Raw genomic sequence first — 19,494 nt, 5'->3', positions numbered from 1 at the left:
ATGTGTTTTGGGGTGTATTTTTACACATACCCATGCTGGGTGGGAGAAATATCTCTGTAAATGACAATTGTTTTATTTTTTTTACACACAATTGTCTATTTATAGAGATATTTCTCCCACTCAGCATGGGTATGTGGAAAAATACACCCCAAAACACATTATACTACTTCTCCTGAGTACGGCGATACCACATGTGTGGCACTTTTTTGCACCCTAACTGCGCTAAGGGGCCCAAAGTCCAATGAGTACCTTTAGGATTTCACAGGTCATTTTGAGAAATTTCGTTTCAAGACTACTCCTCACGGTTTAGGGCCCCTAAAATGCCAGGACAGTATAGGAACCCCACAAATTACCCCATTTTAGAAAGAAGACACCCCAAGGTATTCCGTTAGGAGGATGGTGAGTTCATAGAAGATTTTTTTTTTTGTCACAAGTTAGCGGAAATTGATTTTAATTGTTTTTTTTCACAAAGTGTAATTTTCCGCTAACTTGTGACAAAAAATAAAATCTTCTATGAACTCACCATACTCCTAACGGAATACCTTGGGGTGTCTTCTTTCTAAAATGGGGTCATTTGTGGGGTTCCTATACTGCCCTGGCATTTTAGGGGCCCTAAACCGTGAGGAGTAGTCTTGAAACCAAATGTCGCAAAATGACCTGTGAAATCCTAAAGGTACTCATTGGACTTTGGGCCCCTTAGCACACTTAGGGTGCAAAAAAGTGCCACACATGTGGTACCGCCGTACTCAGAAGTAGTATAATGTGTTTTGGGGTGTATTTTTATTGCACACAATTGTCCATTTACAGAGAGATTTCTCCCACCCAGCATGGGTATGTGTAAAAATACACCCCAAAACACAATATACTACTTCTTCTGAGTACGGCGATACCACATGTGTGACACTTTTTTGCAACCTAGGTGCGCTAAGGGGCCTAACGTCCTATTCACAGGTCATTTTGAGGCATTTGGATTCTAGACTACTGCTCACGGTTTAGGGCCCCTAAAATGCCAGGGCAGTATAGGAAGTCCACAAGTGACCCCATTTTAGAAAGAAGACACCCCAAGGTATTCTGTTAGGAGTATGGTGAGTTCATAGAAGATTTTTTTTTTTGTCACAAGTTAGCAGAAAATGACACTTTGTGAAAAAAAACCAATACATATCAATTTCCGCTAACTTGTGACAAAAATAAAATCTTCTATGAACTCATCATACACCTAACAGAATACCTTGGGGTGTCTTCTTTCTAAAATGGGGTCACTTGTGGGGTTCCTATACTGCCCTGGCATTTTAGGGGCCCTAAACCGTGAGGAGTAGTCTTGAACCCAAATGTCTCAAAATGACCTGTGAAATCCTAAAGGTACTCATTGGACTCTGGGCCCCTTAGCAGAGTTAGGCTGCAAAAAAGTGTCACACATGTGGTATCGCCGTACTCAGAAGAAGTAGTATAATGTGTTTTGTGGTGTATTTTTACATATAACCATGCTGGGTGGGAGAAATATCTCTGTAAATGACACATTTTTTATTTTTTTTTACACACAATTGTCCATTTACAGAGAGATTTCTCCCACCCAGCATGGGTATGTGTAAAAATACACCACAAAACACATTATACTACTTCTCCTGAGTATGGCGATACCACATGTGTGACACTTTTTTGCAGCCTAGGTGCGCTAAGGGGCCTAACGTCCTATTCACAGGTCATTTTGAGGCATTTGGATTCTAGACTACTCCTCACGGTTTAGGGCCCCTAAAATGCCAGGGCAGTGTAGGAACCCCACAAGTGACCCCATTTTAGAAAGAAGACACCCCAAGGTATTCTGTTAGGAGTATGGTGAGTTCATAGAAGATTTTTTTTTTTTGTCACAAGTTAGCAGAAAATGACACTTTGTGAAAAAAAAACAATACATATCAATTTCCGCTAACTTGTGACAAAAAATAAAATCTTCTATGAACTCATCATACACCTAACAGAATGCCTTGGGGTGTCTTCTTTCTAAAATGGGGTCACTTGTGGGGTTCCTATACTGCCCTGGCATTTTAGGGGCCCTAAACCGTGAGGAGTAGTCTTGAACCCAAATGTCTCAAAATGACCTGTGAAATCCTAAAGGTACTCATTGGACTTTGGGCCCCTTAGCACAGTTAGGCAGCAAAAAAGTGTCACACATGTGGTATCGCCGTACTCAGAAGAAGTAGTATAATGTGTTTTGGGGTGTATTTTTACATATAACCATGCTGGGTGGGAGAAATATCTCTGTAAATGACACATTTTTGATTTTTTTTTACACACAATTGTCCATTTACAGAGAGATTTCTCCCACCCAGCATGGGTATGTGTAAAAATACACCACAAAACACATTATACTACTTCTCCTGAGTATGGCGATACCACATGTGTGACACTTTTTTGCAGCCTAGGTGCGCTAAGGGGCCCAACGTCCTATTCACAGGTCATTTTGAGGCATTTGTTTTCTAGACTACTCCTCACGGTTTAGGGCCCCTAAAATGCCAGGGCAGTATAGGAACCCCACAAGTGACCCCATTTTAGAAAGAAGACACCCCAAGGTATTCCGTTAGGGGTATGGTGAGTTCATAGAAGATTTTATTTTTTGTCACAAGTTAGTGAAAAATCACACTTTGTGAAAAAAAACAATAAAAATCCAATTTCCGCTAACTTTTGACAAAAAAATAAAATCTTCTATGAACTCATCATACACCTAACAGAATACCTTGGGGTGTCTTCTTTCTAAAATGGGGTCACTTGTGGGGTTCCTATACTGCCCTGGCATTTTACGGGCCCAAAACTGTGAGTAGTCTGGAAACCAAATTTCTCAAAATGACTGTTCAGGGGTATAAGCATCTGCAAATTTTGATGACAGGTGGTCTATGAGGGGGCAAATTTTGTGGAACCGGTCATAAGCAGGGTGGCCTCTTAGATGACAGGATGTATTGGGCCTGATCTGATGGATAGGAGTGCTAGGGGGGTGACAGGAGGTGATTGATGGGTGTCTCAGGGGGCGGTTAGAGGGGAAAATAGATGCAATCAATGCACTGGGGAGGTGATTGGAAGGGGGTCTGAGGGGGATCTGAGGGTTTGGCCGAGTGATCAGGAGCCCACACGGTTCAGATTAGGGCCTAGGTGTGCTAGGGGGTGACAGGAGGTGATTGATGGGTGTCTCAAGGTGTGATTAGAGGGGGGAAATAGATGCAAGCAATGCACTAGCGAGGTGATCAGGGCTGGGGTCTGAGGGCGTTCTGAGGTGTCATTGGGTGCCCGCAAGGGGCAGATTAGGGTCTAATCTGATGGGTAACAGTGACAGGTGGTGATAGGGGGTGATTGATGGGTAATTAGTGGGTGTTTAGAGGAGAGAAGAGATGTAAACACTGCACTTGGGAGGTGATCTGATGTCGGATCTGCGGGCGATCTATTGGTGTGGGTGGGTGATCAGATTGCCCGCAAGGGGCAGGTTAGGGGCTGATTGATGGGTGGCAGTGACAGGGGGTGATTGATGGGTGGCAGTGACAGGGGGTGATTGATGGGTGATTGATGGGTGATTGACAGGTGATCAGTGGGTTATTACAGGGAATAACAGATGTAAATATTGCACTGGCGAATTGATAAGGGGGGGTCTGAGGGCAATCTGAGCGTGTGGCGGGTGATTGGGTGCCCGCAAGGGGCAGATTAGGATCTAATCTGATGGGTAACAGTGACAGGTGGTGATAGGGGGTGATTGATGGGTAATTAGTGGGTGTTTAGAGGAGAGAAGAGATGTAAACACTGCACTTGGGAGGTGATCTGATGTCGGATCTGCGGGCGATCTATTGGTGTGCGTGCGTGATCAGATTGCCCGCAAGGGGCAGGTTAGGGGCTGATTGATGGGTGGCAGTGACAGGGGGTGATTGATGGGTGGCAGTGACAGGGGGTGATTGATAGGTGATTGACAGGTGATCAGTGGGTTATTACAGGGAATAACAGATGTAAATATTGCACTGGCGAATTGATAAGGGGGGGTCTGAGGGCAATCTGAGCGTGTGGGCGGGTGATTGGGTGCCCGCAAGGGGCAGATTAGGGTCTAATCTGATGGGTAACAGTGACAGGTGGTGATAGGGGGTGATTGATGGGTAATTAGTGGGTGTTTAGAGGAGAGAAGAGATGTAAACACTGCACTTGGGAGGTGATCTGATGTCGGATCTGCGGGCGATCTATTGGTGTGGGTGGGTGATCAGATTGCCCGCAAGGGGCAGGTTAGGGGCTGATTGATGGGTGGCAGTGACAGGGGGTGATTGACGGGTGATTGACAGGTGATCAGGGGGATAGATGCATACAGTACACAGGGGGGGGGGGGTCTGGGGAGAATCTGAGGGGTGAGGGGGTGATCAGGAGGGAGTAGGGGGCAGATTAAAAAAAAATAGCGTTGACAGATAGTGACAGGGAGTGATTGATGGGTGATTAGGGGGGTGACTGGGTGCAAACAGTGGTCTGGGGGGTGGGCAGGGGGGGGTCTGAGGGGTGCTGTGGGCGATCAGGGGGCAGGGGGGGGGGGGAAATCAGTGTGCTTGGGTGCAGACTAGGGTGGCTGCAGCCTGCCCGGGTGGTCCCTCGGACACTGGGACCACCAGGGCAGGAGGCAGCCAGTATAATAGGCTTTGTATACATTACAAAGCCTATTATACCAAGCACATGCGGTGATCCGGGTGCTAGTAACCCGCCAGCGCTTCCGAACGGCCGGCGGGTTACAGCGAACGGGGGGCAGAGCCAGTCCCTGGCGGCTGATCGCGTCACGAATGACGCGATCGACGCATAGCAACGCCCGCAGCTGCCCCCGCCGATGGGCGTATTGCGGTTGTTTGGGCCCGGACTTTGCCGCCGCCCATCGGCTGGGGGCGGTCCTTAAGTGGTTAGGCATTTTATTGATAAGGTTTGAAAATATGGAGAAAAAGTAAATTGAATAAGAGCCATAGTCTTGCCCTGCCTAGTGTAGGGGACAATTAAAGCAGTTGGCCAAATGATTCCATATCTTTGTTTTATGAGTCTATGGGCTTGATTCACAAAGGAGTGCTAACTGTTAGTACGGCCGTTTTCGTACGAATTTTTGCATTGCGCGCGCGAAAACTATATCGATTTCGCGAAAAAGTGCATTTGCGCGCGAAAAACCGTTATCGTTCACACGAAAATTCGCGCGAAAACGTCCGTGCTAACAGTTAGCACTCTTTTGTGAATCAAGCCCTATGTAGCATATTGGGGCCTGAAGACATCCACTAAATCCTGGTATGGTCTTAAGCAATTGGATTAGGTGACAATCATCTAACTCTAACTATACATAAACATACAGATTACATAATCATCTTTGTATAAGGAGATTCAGGGTAATTATTATAAAAACAACAGATTCTCTGTAAAGCCATCACCCCAGAACAAACGTTGATATAAGGTGAACCCCACCAAAAATGAAAAATTGTTTCCTTGCATTGTGCACTCAAGGTTTTCTAATCCATTGTCTTGAGTAGTACATGGTTTTGCTCCAACATTCTGTGCAAAAATCTGTTGTTATACCATTTCATCTCCTACTGTATATGAGATGCATATTTTTATTATAGATAATGACAGCAGTGGCTCTTCGGAGACTATGAAGGCATATGAAGCAAAAATCGAAGAGTTGGAAAAGGAGTTATACTTTTACAAGACAACCAGCCGTGAACTAAGGAAAAGGTTGAGAGACCTGGTGGGAGATGCTGCCACTTCTAAAAGTATGTTCTTTTTTGGAAAAATAAAGATATTCTGAAAAATAATCTTAGATATGATTTTGTCTTTTCTAGCGTCTTAAGACAGCTACCAAGAACATCATTACAGTAATCTGCTTTTGTACTTTTTTTTTAGACCAGGCCGCTGATTATATTTATCAACCCAAGGATGACGCTGCACTGGTGACAGCTAAAGAGCAGAAATGGGCATCAAAAGCTGAAGCTACCAGGCCTAACAGAAAGTCAAAAGATCCTGCAAATATTAAGATCCAGCAAAACACACAGAGAATTATTGGAGATCAAGCTTTATTTGGAGAGCAGGTTTCAGAACCTACTAAGCAAGCTAGGAGATACCTTTCAAGTGGAGATGAACAAGAAGAGTATGAAGAACATGCACTTTCCCAGATAACTAAAGTAGAAGAGATCAATGGACCATCTTTGGTCGTAAACCCAGTAAAACTATCTCGCAGAGAGGTGCGTCAAATCTCTACTTCAGCTTTATCAAAAAGACGATCCAGCGCTGGCTCCATACTTGTGGATTCAATCGAGCTTGCTCGAAAGTCTACAGACTTTAAGGTGTAAAGTTGGAAATAAATTATCAAGGTAGCACTTGAACATTTTCTACTGTGAAAAATATTAGACCTGGAGACATTGTTATTCACTAGTGAATCTCCATACCTCAGCACTAAGTTTTAGACCACCTTTTCACAAATGTATATTTGAGCTTTGCTCCATGAATCTACTGTCAATTTGTTTAATATTTATTTTTTGTTTTACTTTTCTTATCTTCTTAATGGGATGCATAGCTGCAGAAGTAAAAAATGCTTCATGAAAACTCTTTTGAAGGTGTACTTAAATAATAGGGTTAAATGACAGCACTAAAAAAGTAATCAGAAACTTTTTCAAAGCCATCAGGCAGCTGGTAAGCACAAATGATGATACAAGTCAGCTCTTACTGCCTCCGGTTAAAAGGGCACTGTTGGAAGATTAGTGGGAATGAGCTTTGAATTCAGATAAAAGTCAATGTATATACTGTATCACATGTTGAGTTTGAGTTTAATTGGTGGTGTGTGTGCTTTTCCAAAACTTCAACCCTAAATCACCCTTTCAATATGTAATCTGCCATCACCTTTCAACATGAGGGCCCATTCACACTTAAAATCGCACTTTACAAGCACTGTACCGTGATCGCTGCTGAATTGCCCAGAAAATGCTGCAAATGTCAGGTTTGCGATTGGCACTAAAAACGCCCGCGATCGTAGAGATCAAGAGACCGTAATCAGAGAGGTGCCATAGGATAACAAAGCACTATCTCTTTAAAAAGCGCTAGTGCTTTAGCGATTAGTGGTAATCGCTTAGGTGTGAATGGGCCCTAGATAAAAAAGAGGCTTACCAAAAACCTGTCTGAACCAGGTTACAAGATCTCAAGCCTTAGGATAAATATCCAGTGACTTCCATCAATGACACCAAACGATATCTCATATATGGACCTAAGAGCCTTATATAAATTGCATCTAATCTAAAAGAAAGGAAAAATGTTGTTTCTAAGTGCGCACCATTAATACTTTCATTTTAAAAATTCTAAGGATAAAGAATACAATAAAAAATAAAGCCAAATACTCACATATGGGACCTGTATCACGGACCCAATGCAAAATGAAAGGATTGAAGCACTCCCCTGTATCTAGCTGCCATTTTGGTTGCCACCACGATAATACAAAAACTTTGAACTGTAGAGTTCGGATTAGAAATTTAAGTTGGTTGTTGCTACATTTGTAATCCACAATACATTAAATCCTTTAAAGAGGACCTAAACTTCTCTACAGGAGTGAAGGGAAACACAGAAAAAACCACCCTGTTTGTATTTAGAGCTAACAGGCTGTCTAATACTCCCTTATCTGCTAGTAATAAATAGTTATAAATCACAGTAATTAAAGCTGACACCTCTGTCTGGTCTGTGCTGCTGTGACAGGCTATATGTAAACACTGGAGAGTTAACCCTATACATTGGTTTGCAAAAGTATTCGGCCCCCTTGAAGTTTTCCACATTTTGTCACATTACTGCCACAAACATGAATCAATTGTATTGGAATTCAACGTGAAAGACCAATACAAAGTGGAGTACTGTGAGAAGTGGAACGAAAATCATACATGATTCCAAACATGTTTTACAAATCAATGGGCTCTATTCACAAAGCGGTGATAACCCAGTTAAAGACTTTAGGCGTGATAACCATTTTTATCATGCCTAAACTCAGTTTAGGCATGATAAGTTTAGGCATGATAAGTTTAGATCACGCGCAAAGTCCCGCACGCAAAGCAGCGCCATTAAACTCTATGCAAAGTGCACCAGACTTTGCTAGCGCAAAACTTTTGATCATCTGTGCACTGCGGTGCTAACCCAGTTGGTGCTTAAACTTATCACGCCTAAAAACTTATCACACCTAAACTTATCATGCCTAAACTTATCACACCTAAACTTATCACACCTAAACTTATCATGCCTAAACAGAGTTTAGGCGTGATAAAGAGCTTTTCACTAGCATGCTAACTGTTAGCACTGCTTTGTGAATCGGGCCCAATAACTGCAAAGTGGGTTGAGCGTAATTTTTCAGCCCCCTTTGGTCTGAGTACAGTCAGTTGCCCATAGACATTGCCTGATGAGTGCTAATGACTAAATAGAGTGCACCTGTGTGTAATCTAATGTCAGTACAAATACAGCTGCTTTGTGACGGCCTCAGAGGTTGTCTAAGAGGATCTTGGGAGCAACAACATCATGAAGTCCAAAGAACACACCAGACAGGTCAGGGATAAAGTTATTGAGAAATGTAAAGCAGGCTTAGGCTACAAAAATATTTCCAAAGCCTTGAACATCCCACGAAGCACTGTTTAAGCGATCATTCAGAAATGGAAGGAATATAGCACAACTGTAAACCTACCAAGACAAGGCCGTCCAACTCACAGGCCAAATAAGAAGAGCGCTGATCAGAAATGCAGTCACGAGGCCCATGGTGACTCTGGATGAGCTGCAGAGATCTACAGCTCAGGTGGGGAATCTGTCCATAGGACAACTATTAGTCGTGGACTGCACAAAGTTGGCCTTTATGGAAGAGTGGCAAGAAGAAAGCAATTGTGAACAGAAAAGCATAGGAAATCCCGTTTGCAGTTTGCCACAAGCTATGTGGGGGACACAGCAAACGTGAAAGAAGGTGCTCTGGTCAGATGAGACCAAAATGGAACTTTTTGACCAAAATGCAAAACGCTATGTGTGGCAGTAAACTAACACTGCACATCATTCAGAACACACCATCCCCACTGTCAAATATGGTGGTGGCAGCATCATGCTCTGGGGGTGCTTCTCTTCAGCAGGGACAGGGAAGCTAGTCAGAGTTGATGGAAAGATGTATGGAGCCAAATACAGGGCAATCTTGGAAGAAAACCTCTTGGAGTCTGCAAAAGACTTGAGACTGGGGCGGAGGTTCACCTTCCAGCAGGACAACGACCCTAAACATTAAGCCAGGGCAACAATGGAATGGTTTATAACAAAACATATCCATGTGTTAGAATGGCCCAGTCAAAGTCCAGATCTAAATCCAATCGAGAATCTGTGGCAAGACCTGAAAACTGCTGTTCACAAACGCTGTCCATCTAATCTGACTGAGCTGGAGCTGTTTTGCAAAGAAGAATGGGCAAGGATTTCAGTCTCTAGATGTGCAAAGCTGGTAGAGACACACCCTAAAAGACTGGCAGCTGTAATTGCAGCAAAAGGTGGTTCTACAAAGTATTGACTCAGGGGGCTAAAAAATTACGCACACCCCACTTTGCAGTTATTTATTTGTAAAAAATGTTTGGAATCATGTATGATTTTCATACCACTTCTCACGTGTACACCACTTTGTGTTGGTTTTTCACGTGGAATTCCAATAAAATTGATTCATGTTTTTGGCAGTAATGTGAATACTTTTGCAAGCCACTGTATGTGCTTCTTGAAACCAGGAAGTAAATGTTACTGGTTACATTTCCCCACAGAGATGTTTTTCTGTAACGGATATTATGAAGTTGAAGTTTATCTTTTAGAGGAAGAAAGGAAGTCCTGGGTTTAGGTGCGCTTTAACATCAGGATCTTGGTTAACAAAGTGGCCAGTGATGGGTCATTATGACTGACCCCTGATTACATTTCTGGATAAAACACTTTATGTTGGATTTACTTCTAGGGAGTGGGGGCATTTATAAAAAAAAACAAACCTATTATTTAAAGCTTGTATGTGTTTTATTTTAATAGGGAGTATATTTTTCTTATTTTTACCTCTTTGAGGGAATAGGTAAGTTGTACTAATATACTCCTTTACTTCTACCCCTAGGTTGCACAAATATCTAGTGGCCCCTTATTAAGTGGCTTACAGATCCCATCCTAAGTCCCAAAAATGCTGTGATTCACATAGTTTATTTGTATGGCAGTTCTTGGATAACAGATTGTATTTTGCGTTCCAGCGTCCTGGCATTTGGATTCTGTATGGAAATTAATGAAAGGTAATTATTGTTTTGGATTATTTTTTTTTTAAATTTGTATAGGTAGCCAGTGAGCCCCCCATCCCCTTTCACAGTAAAGGCAGCCAGTAAGCCCCCCTCCCCTCCCGCAGTATAGGTAGCTAGTGAGCCTACCCCCCCCCCCCCCCCTTTGTATAGCTAGCCAGGGAGCTCCCACCCCTCCCCTCTCACAGCATAGGTAGCCAGAGCAGTCCCCCTCCCTCCTTCTCCACTACTCTGCGGTAATAACTCACCTTTCCGTGAACCACATGCTAAATATCTACTTCCTCCTTCAGTCCGTTCAGTTGCATTGGTAACAGCACCCCTTGTGGTGTCATAAGAGCATGTCACCACAGGGAACACTGTCACCAATGCAGTGGAATGGACAGAAGGAGGAAGAAGATATGCAGTGTGTGGATCTCGGATAGGTGAGTTATCGCTCCCCCTGCCGCTGTTTCGCCCAGGATGAGGACCTTCCCAGTCCTCCCCTAAAAATGGGGGTGGGAGTGGGATGGGAAAAGAAAGAAATGTCAGTGTGGAAGGCTTTGGTTTAGGCATTAGAAATAGGCTAACAGTAAGGAAGAAGGTTAAGGTTAGGCTTAAAGAAGATATTTTCTTTCAAAACATTGTTGCATGCTGCTGGTGCTAGAATGAACAGCACCAAAATCAAATGTACCCCACAGAGATGAGTCATGTGACCGTTTGTTTACTTACCCAGGGCTTCCTCCAGCCTCATAAGCATGGATTTGTCCCTCGCGTCCTCCTGCAGTCCTCATGGAAACCTCCATTCAGCTGCAATTAACCCCCTGGTACACGGCTCAGTCTGGCTCAGTTTGACGTCAGCCAGGGTCTTCTGCACTTGCGCAGAAGGTCCGCGCATGCACAGAAGGCCACCTGCTAATGTCACTGAGCCGTTTACCGGAGAAGATTGTGGCTTAACGAAGGCACTAAGGAGGACGTCGAGGGACACATCCATGCTTATGGGGCTGGAGGAAGCCCCGAGTAAGTAAAAAAACAGCCACATGACTCATCTGAGTCTCTTTAAATATATTATTATTTATGAAGCAAATGAGGAAGTGGTCGGCACTGCTGCAAAAATGCTTTAAAGCGTACCTGAGATCACCTGCAAGAAAAAATTCATACATACCTAGGGCTTCCTCCAGCCCCCTTCGGCCTGATCGCTCCCTTGCCACTGCCCTCTGCCTTCTGGATCCTCCGTAAGGGCTCCCGTAAGTTTGGCGCACTCCCCCATCACGCTCCCATGGCTAGGAGCGTTCTGCGCCTGCCAAACTACCCTAGTCATATGTCTTTGTATGTATCGTGTAGTGTATGAATCATAGTCTAGGGCCAATTTAGGGAAAGGCAATTGGCTAAGTTAATTAGCTTATCTGTATGTTTTTGGTATATGGGAGGAAACTGCAGGACCCTCGCAGATATGGGAAGAACATACAAACTCTGTGCAGATACTTGCCTCACTGGGATTTGAACTGAGAATACAGCCCCACAAGAGTGCTATCCACTATGCCACCGTGCTGCCCCATAAGACCCCTCCATTTTGGAAGGACATGGTAGTGGGCAAGAGGATCTTGATCCCTCAAGATTGCATGCTTGCACCTCAACTGGCTCTTTTGTAAGACCTGTTAGCCCTTCTTTCCTTTTCACTTACTAACCCCCATGTATATTTTTAGCAAAACCAATATCCTACCTGCACCAAGATCTCTGTATTACTTCAAGCAGGGCAATATCATCATTGATATAGAAAACCCTAATTTATCATCAACCATCACTGGGGCACATACCAGATATATGTTTAATTCAAGAACTCAAAAAGGGCAGAAATCTCCACATGGTCCATGGCATAAGGGATGCTTGCAGCTTAACTGCATGCTATACACTGGAATGCATTTGTCCCATTTGTAATACTCATTTCCCATCTGGTAAGAACTGCAAAAAAATGCACTGTGCATTAACTCCGTATAGCATACAAGACATCAATAGAATAACACCTTCTTTAATAAAAATAATAAAAGATGTTTATGCATAAAGCCAGTACAGAAGGTCATAGAGATATGAGATGGACAGCACAAATTATAGTGCATCATCATTTATATCACCCATCTCAATTTAACTGGATCAGTTTGGCCTCCTACACACTCTACAATCCACCATGTAAAAGCATCCATGGAAAAATTCCCAGTCCAGAAGCAGGTTCAAGAAACCAACATGATACATGACCATTTATATTATTACTGCTGCACACCCCACAGAGGATGCTATGACCCAAAGCCGATGCATGGCCAGTCTCCGGTAACAGGGTCAGAGTGCTTATTGCTGCATCAGGTAAGATCTGTCCTACTATGGCCAAATGGCCACCAATACAACGCTCCACATTTGCCTCTGTGGTTTGAGACCTCACTAATGCTGGTACATGTTCATAGGATAAAGGTCAGCAGAAACAAGAAATACTAGGAGCTTTCAATCTAGAGGGTAGTGGGGCAGAGACACTAGGGGAGAAGATAAAGGGGTTAGCAGATGAGGCAGTGAGCCTCCAATGCTAACTATGGCAAATTATAAGCTTGTAAAAAGCTTATAAAGGTGTGTTTTTTTAGAGCACATTTAAAGGTTTACAGGCTTGGAGCATGATGGATAAACTGTGGATGGTGGCGTGAGAGGAGATGACCAGGCTAGACGACAAGAAGGTCTCGGTGGAGGGACAAAAATTCTGGAGGTCAATGAGAAAATTTATGGGGTGAAAACTTATGTAGAGCTTTTTTATTATAGGGTTAGGAGTTAGAACTGGATCTTATGGGTAACTGCTAGCCAATGGAAGGTTTGTCAGAGAGGGGCAGCATCAGAGAAGCGGGAGGAAAAGTGGATGAAGACAGGTAGCAGAGTTCAGTAGGGACTGGAAAGTTGCCAGTAGGTTGATGTGTTACTATGTGGTTTATATGGGTCCACTGTTACCTCCAAACAGAGAACTAGGAGTTGAGATTATTGGTGTGTTTTCTAAATTTAAATTTATAGCTATACAAACCACATTTATCAAAATACAGAAGAGATCAAGATATGCTTTAAAGTGTAACTGAGACAAAAGTCGTCTCAGGTACCATACTTACCTGGGGCTTCCTTAAGCCGCTTTAAGGCCGCTCATCTCTCGCCATCTCCCTGTGTGGCTCCTGTCCCAAGCAATTCAGCCCGAAGGCCTGGCCGAGTTGCGCTTTGCCCCACATGCGCGGCCTGGCCAGGCACATTCCGCCTCTGGCAGTACTCACCTCTGGCCGCTTTGTCTCCAGATTCTGCAGACATCTTCTCTTCTGGGTTTCTCCCCCTAGTGTCTGATAAAGCATCAGATGCTAGAGCTCCGAGCATTGGATTCCCAGATGCTAGGGGGAGAATCGCCAGCTACAGAGGATGTCTCCAGACTTTTAGAGCTGAGAAGGAGATAAGTAGTCCCTCCTGCTTGGGGGGTCGGGGGGAGGAACAGTGAGAACAAACACAACGATGCATGCTCCCTATGGAGGCTCCAGGCACCACAGCTTCAAGCATGTCACCACAACACCCAGCATGCCCCATAGAGTCACCACAGCACCTAGCATGGCTCATAGATGCACCACAGCATCCAGCTTGGCACAACAGCACCCAGCATGCCCCATAGAGGCACCACAGCACCCAGCATGGCACCCCAGCACCCAGCATGCCCCATAAAGGCACCTTAGCACCTAGCATGGCACCACAGCACCCAGCATGCCCCCCTACAGGAACCAAAGCACCCTGCATGCCCCCCCACCCTCCAATGATGCACCACAGCTCCCAGGATATCACCATAGTGGCACCACAGTTCCCAGAATACCACGTAGAATTAAAAAGCCACTATGCAGGGAGCTGTGGTTCTTTTATGAGGGCATGCTGGGAGTTGTGGTGTCTCAAAGGGAGGCCTGTGGGAGCATGGGAGGGGGTCCACTAGAAGGTAAGGAAATGCTATGAGGGGGGACTGCCAGACAACCTGGCAGCAGGCCAGCAGAAAGGCAGCACAGAAGCCAAGTAATCCTGCCTAGTTATGTTTAAAGGGACTCCGAGCACCTCTCATGGGCATGCCTTTAAGCCAGACGACTTCCAACAAAGTTGTGTTATGACCCCTCTGGAGGAGCCTCTTGCAATGGCCATGCGTGTCACTTCCTCTTCCTGTTTCATTCAGTGATGCACTTCTCTAACAGAGAACACAGGGGTGACCCGGAAGTTTTAACATAGCCAATATAGCAGCCACAATTTTTAAATTGAAATCGAACGAAAACTATTTGGTGTAGAACGGCATCACATGAAAGAGGAGAGCACAAGCTACAGAAAGGTATGCATCTTTAAGTACTTTGCAGTACTGGTCTGAGTCTTAAAGGCATACCCATGAGAGGTGCTTGGAGTCGCTTTAAGTGACAATGTCTATTTATGTGATATGCTGCAATTTTGTGGGTTTTTTTTGTAATAATGGAGGGGAGGGGGCTTCATCTAACATTTTTATGCAATAGTAGGAAGTGCGCTGGACATAATTGTATTGTAATAAAAGCTTTATTCAAATCTATATATCTAAAAGCTTTATTCAAATCTATATATCTTCTAGACAATACTTAAAACAGTACTATACCACATACATCCACACATACAATCACACACAAGTCACGTGACTGATAAAAATTAGTGGTCATATATGCATGTAAATTCTATAAAAACGAAACCAGGGCTCAAAAAATTGAGTGTTCATGTACTTAGATTTCCCCCCCTTTTTTTCATCTAACATTTTGCTGGGCAGGCCTACTTAGACTGCTGTTAAAGGACAACTGTAGTGAGAGGTATGTAGAGGCTGCCATTTGTTTCCTTTTAAGTAATATCAGTAGCCTGGCTATCCTGCTGATCCTCTGCCACCAATACTTTTAGCCATAGACTCTGAACAAGCATGCAGCAGATCAGACGTTTCTGATATTATTGTCAGATCTGACAAGATTAGCTGCATGCTTGTTTATAATGTCTCCCTAACACTGCTACTGCCTATAGAGCGCGTCCTAGTGGCTGCAGCTCTGGTGCTTTGAGTCCGCCAGGGGAAAAGCGCAATATAAGTGTTTGTCTTTATAATGTGATTCATAAACTACGGCAGCCACATAAATCAGCAGGGCTAGCAGGCAGTGATGAGCTACGGATTAAATCCGGATGAAACTCATTCGGATTTCATCCGGATAATTAATGCAGCTAAGCAGCCTTCTTCTTTCATCCGTCCCATGGCGCCTCCCACGCTGTGTTCCAAGCGGCGGTCACATGACTACAAACACTTCCTCCTTCCAGGTTGAAGGAGTAAGTGTTTGTAATCACGTGACGTGGCTTGGAACGCAACATGAGAGGCGCCGTGTGACGGATGAAAGAAGAAGGCTGCTGGGTAAGTTTAACACCCCCCCCCCCACCACCTACCCACTCGGCTGCATTAATTAGCCGGCTGAAATCCAAAAGAAATGCATTCGTCATCAGTCTCCCAGCAGCAATTGCCGCTAGGAGACTGTTAGATGGCAAAACCGCTGTCTATTTACTCTGTACAGCGTTGCGATCTACGGCAGCACTGTACTGGGGACAGCCGTGTAACACGGCTGTCCTCCTGGGTGGCAAGGAAGCGATCTGCTGTCATAGGCTGAAGCCATACCCATAGTCATAGGGGCAGGGCTGTATTTAGGGTTTGGGCTCCCCTAGGCACCCCAAACCTATGGCGCCCCCCCTTGGGAGGGCGTTGGAAAAAATGGGCATGGCCACAGCATGCAGTGGGCGTGTCCATAACCTACAGTGGGTGTGGCCAATTCAAATTTCCTAGTAAGAGTGCAGCCCAAAGTCGGTGGGGGCCATGTTTTCTCCCCGGGTATGAGTAAAGTGACCCTAAAAAAGCAAGTAGGAAATGTTCCCATCCCCCCAAAAAAACACATTAGCCAGTGTTCTCTCGCACAAAATAGTGGTAGGTATTAGAATGTGAGCTCCCCTGAGAAAAGTCAGTAACATGACTATGTTCTCTGCAAGGTGCTGCAAAAGATGCCAGCAGGGCTGTGGAGTCGGAGTTGGAGTCGAGGATGCTATATAACTACATAATAATATGGTAGGACATTAGACTATGGCAGGATTAGATTGTAAGCTCCTTAGAGGATAGTCAGTGACATGACTACATACTATATAGTATGTACAATATAGTACAGTAGTATGGCAGCATGGCGGCGTAGTGGTTAGCGCTCTCGCATTGCAGCACTGGGTTTGAATCCCAGCCAGGTCAACATCTGCAAGGAGTTTGTATATTCTCCCTTTGTCTGTGTGTGTTTTCTTCAGGCACTCTGGTTTCCTCCCACATCCCAATACCATACGATACAGATAAGTTAATTGACTTCCCCCTAAAAATTGGCCCTAGACTACGATACATACATACACATATGACTATGGTAGGGATTAGATTGTGAGCCCTTCTGTGGGACAGTTAGTGACAAGACAATACATACTCTGTACAGCACTGCGTAATATGTTGGCGCTAAATAATTAGTATCAGTATAAAGTAGCCAGGTCTATAGGTGTCCCCAATATAGACATACTATAGGTGTCCCCAGTATAGATAGCCAAGTCTATAGGTATCCCCAGTTTAGGTAGTAGTCAGGGGCGTAACTAGAAATCACTGGGCCCCCTTGCATAAATTTGGATGGGGCCCCCCCATAGGTGCCAAATAATCGTAATGGGGCAGCGTTTCACTATAAAATAATTGTAATGGGGCAGCATTTCACCATAAAATCGCAATGCAGCAATGTTTTACCATAAAATAATCGCAATGAGTGCAACATTTCACCAGAAAATAAACGCAATGAGTGCAACATTTCAGCAGAAAATAAATGCAATGAGTGCAACATTCCAGCAGAAAATAAACGCAATGAGTAAAACATTTTAGCAGAAAATAAACGCAATGAGTACAACATTTCAGCAACATGCACCAGATAATAATCATACAGTGGGCAGCATTTCACCAGAGAATAATCGCAATGAGTGCAGCATTTCACCAGAGAATAATCGCAATGAGTGCAACATTTCACCAGAGAATAATCGCAATGAGTGCAGCATTTCACCAGATAATAATCGTATAGTGGGCAGCATTTTACCACAAAATAATCGCACCCTGGCTAACATTTCACCAGAAAATTATCGCACCCTGGGCAGCATTTCATCACACAATAATCGTACAGTGGGCAGCATTTCACCAGAAAATAATCGCAACGTGGGCAGCATTTCAGCAGAAAAATCGCACAGAGGGCTGCATAACACCACAAAATAATAGGTGTCCCCAGTTTAGGTAGTAGGCATATAGGTGTCCCCCAGTTTAGGAAAAAGGTATATAGGTGTCCCCCCCAGTTTAGATAGTATAGATAGATAGATAGATAGATAGATAGATAGATAGATGTGTGTGTGCGTGTGTGTGTGTGTCCCAGTTTAGGAAGTCGGTATGTAGGTGTCCCCCAGTTTAGGTAGTAGGTATGTAGGTGTCTCCCAGTTTAGGTAATAGGTATGTAGGTGTCCCCCAGTTTAGGTAATAGGTATGTAGGTGTCCCCCAGTTTAGGTAATAGGTATATAGGTGTCCCCCAGTATAGGTAGTAGGTATATAGGTGTCCCCCAGTTAGGTAATAGGTATATAGGTGTCCACCAGTTTAGGAAGTAGATATATAGCTGTCCCCCAGTTTAGGTAGTAGGTATAAAGGTGTCCCCCAGTTTAGGTAGTAGGTATATAGGTGTCCCCCAGTTTAGGTAGTAGGTATATAGGTGTCCCCCAGTTTAGGTAATAGGTATATAGGTGTCCCCCAGTTAAGGTAATAGGTATATAGGTGTCCCCCAGTTAGGTAATAGGTATATAGGTGTCCCCCAGTTAGGTAGTAGGTATATAGGTGTCCCCCAGTTTAGGAAGTAGATATATACAGTAGCTGTCCCCCAGTTATGAAAGTAGATATATAGCTGTCCCCCAGTTTAGGTAGTAGGTATATAGGTGTCCCCCAGTTTAGGTAGTAGGTATATAGGTGTCCCCCAGTTTAGGTAATAGGTATATAGGTGTCCCCCAGTTAAGGTAATAGGTATATAGGTGTCCCCCAGTTAGGTAATAGGTATATAGGTGTCCCCCAGTTAGGTAGGACTTGGAGATATATAAGTGTCCCCCATTTTAGGTAGCCTGGCTGGAAGGTGGAACAGGCACAGAGTAGCGGGGAAGTCCCCCCCCCTCCCTCACCTGGAGCTCCCGCCAGTCAGTGCACTGTGCACTGCAGCCAGAGACGAGTCCAGGGGCAGCGGCCAGAGAACATCTTACCTCCTCTTCCCGGCGCGCGAGGGAATCTCATCTCTGCATGCCGCTGCCCGGTCTGGTGACGTCACTGCTCAGACCAGCCAGCGGCATGCAGAGTCTTCCTCCAGCGTCAGGAAGCTTCCCTGGCTGGCCGCTACCACTCTGCTGGAGGGGGGAGCAGGTTCCCCTCATTGTGTGAGCACTCTCGTCACCCGTCCTGCTCTCCCCCCCCCCCCCCGGCAAAAAAAGGGTCACTTTTTTTTCCAATTATTATTTTTTTAATAAAAAATAATAAAAATAAAAAAAATAAAATGAATAAGCATTAGATGGCCGCCCCCCCTGAGGGGCCGCCCATGGCACCCGGCCCACGGGTGCCTCTTAAGAGATACGGCCCTGCATAGGGGCTGAAGCCTATGACAGCCGATTGCGCTGATTGGCTGGCGGGGGAAGGGTGGGAGAGAGGGATAATAAAATAGTTTAAAAAATGAAAATGTATTGTTATTTTAAACAAATAAATATTGATAACAAAAAAACACACAAAAAAACATTGCAATCGCAGCCCACCAACAGAAATTTGCCTGTTTTCTACGTGAAAACACTGACATCGGGGGGGTAGAGAGGGCCGGTCTGGCCCATAAGCTACTTATGTTTGCGGATGACACCCTTTTATTCCTCACACAACCTCATATCTCCATCCCAAATGCCCTCAAAGCCCTTGAACAATTTGCTCTGGTCTCTGGTCTAAAAATTAATATGGCAAAATCTAAAGCCTTAGGCATCTCTCTTACACCGCACCTCGCTACCCAACTCCGAGAGTTTTGCCCCTTTCAATGGGTCCAATCTATACCCTACCTTGGCATCACCTTAACCCCTAACTATGCCTCCCTTTTCGCGGCCAACTACCC

The 19,494-nt window shown here is 44.6% G+C and overlaps 1 protein-coding gene across 4 annotated transcripts in view; it reads left to right on the top strand.

Annotated features, from left to right (window-relative positions):
* KIF27 (kinesin family member 27) overlaps positions 1-6,576 on the top strand; it is a 70,954-nt gene extending 64,378 nt beyond the window's left edge. For all 4 annotated transcript variants that reach the window (XM_068236981.1, XM_068236964.1, XM_068236971.1 and 1 more), the window contains 2 exons: positions 5,598-5,747; positions 5,878-6,576. In XM_068236981.1, the coding sequence (XP_068093082.1) occupies positions 5,598-5,747; positions 5,878-6,323 (596 nt within the window). In that variant the 3' untranslated portion in view covers positions 6,324-6,576. The remainder of the gene's footprint in view (positions 1-5,597; positions 5,748-5,877) is intronic.
* The last annotated feature ends 12,918 nt before the right edge of the window (positions 6,577-19,494 follow it).

This window comes from Hyperolius riggenbachi, chromosome 1 (assembly GCF_040937935.1).
Source record: "Hyperolius riggenbachi isolate aHypRig1 chromosome 1, aHypRig1.pri, whole genome shotgun sequence".
Taxonomy (NCBI): Eukaryota; Metazoa; Chordata; class Amphibia; order Anura; family Hyperoliidae; genus Hyperolius; species Hyperolius riggenbachi.
This window is presented reverse-complemented; position numbering and strand designations above follow the sequence as displayed.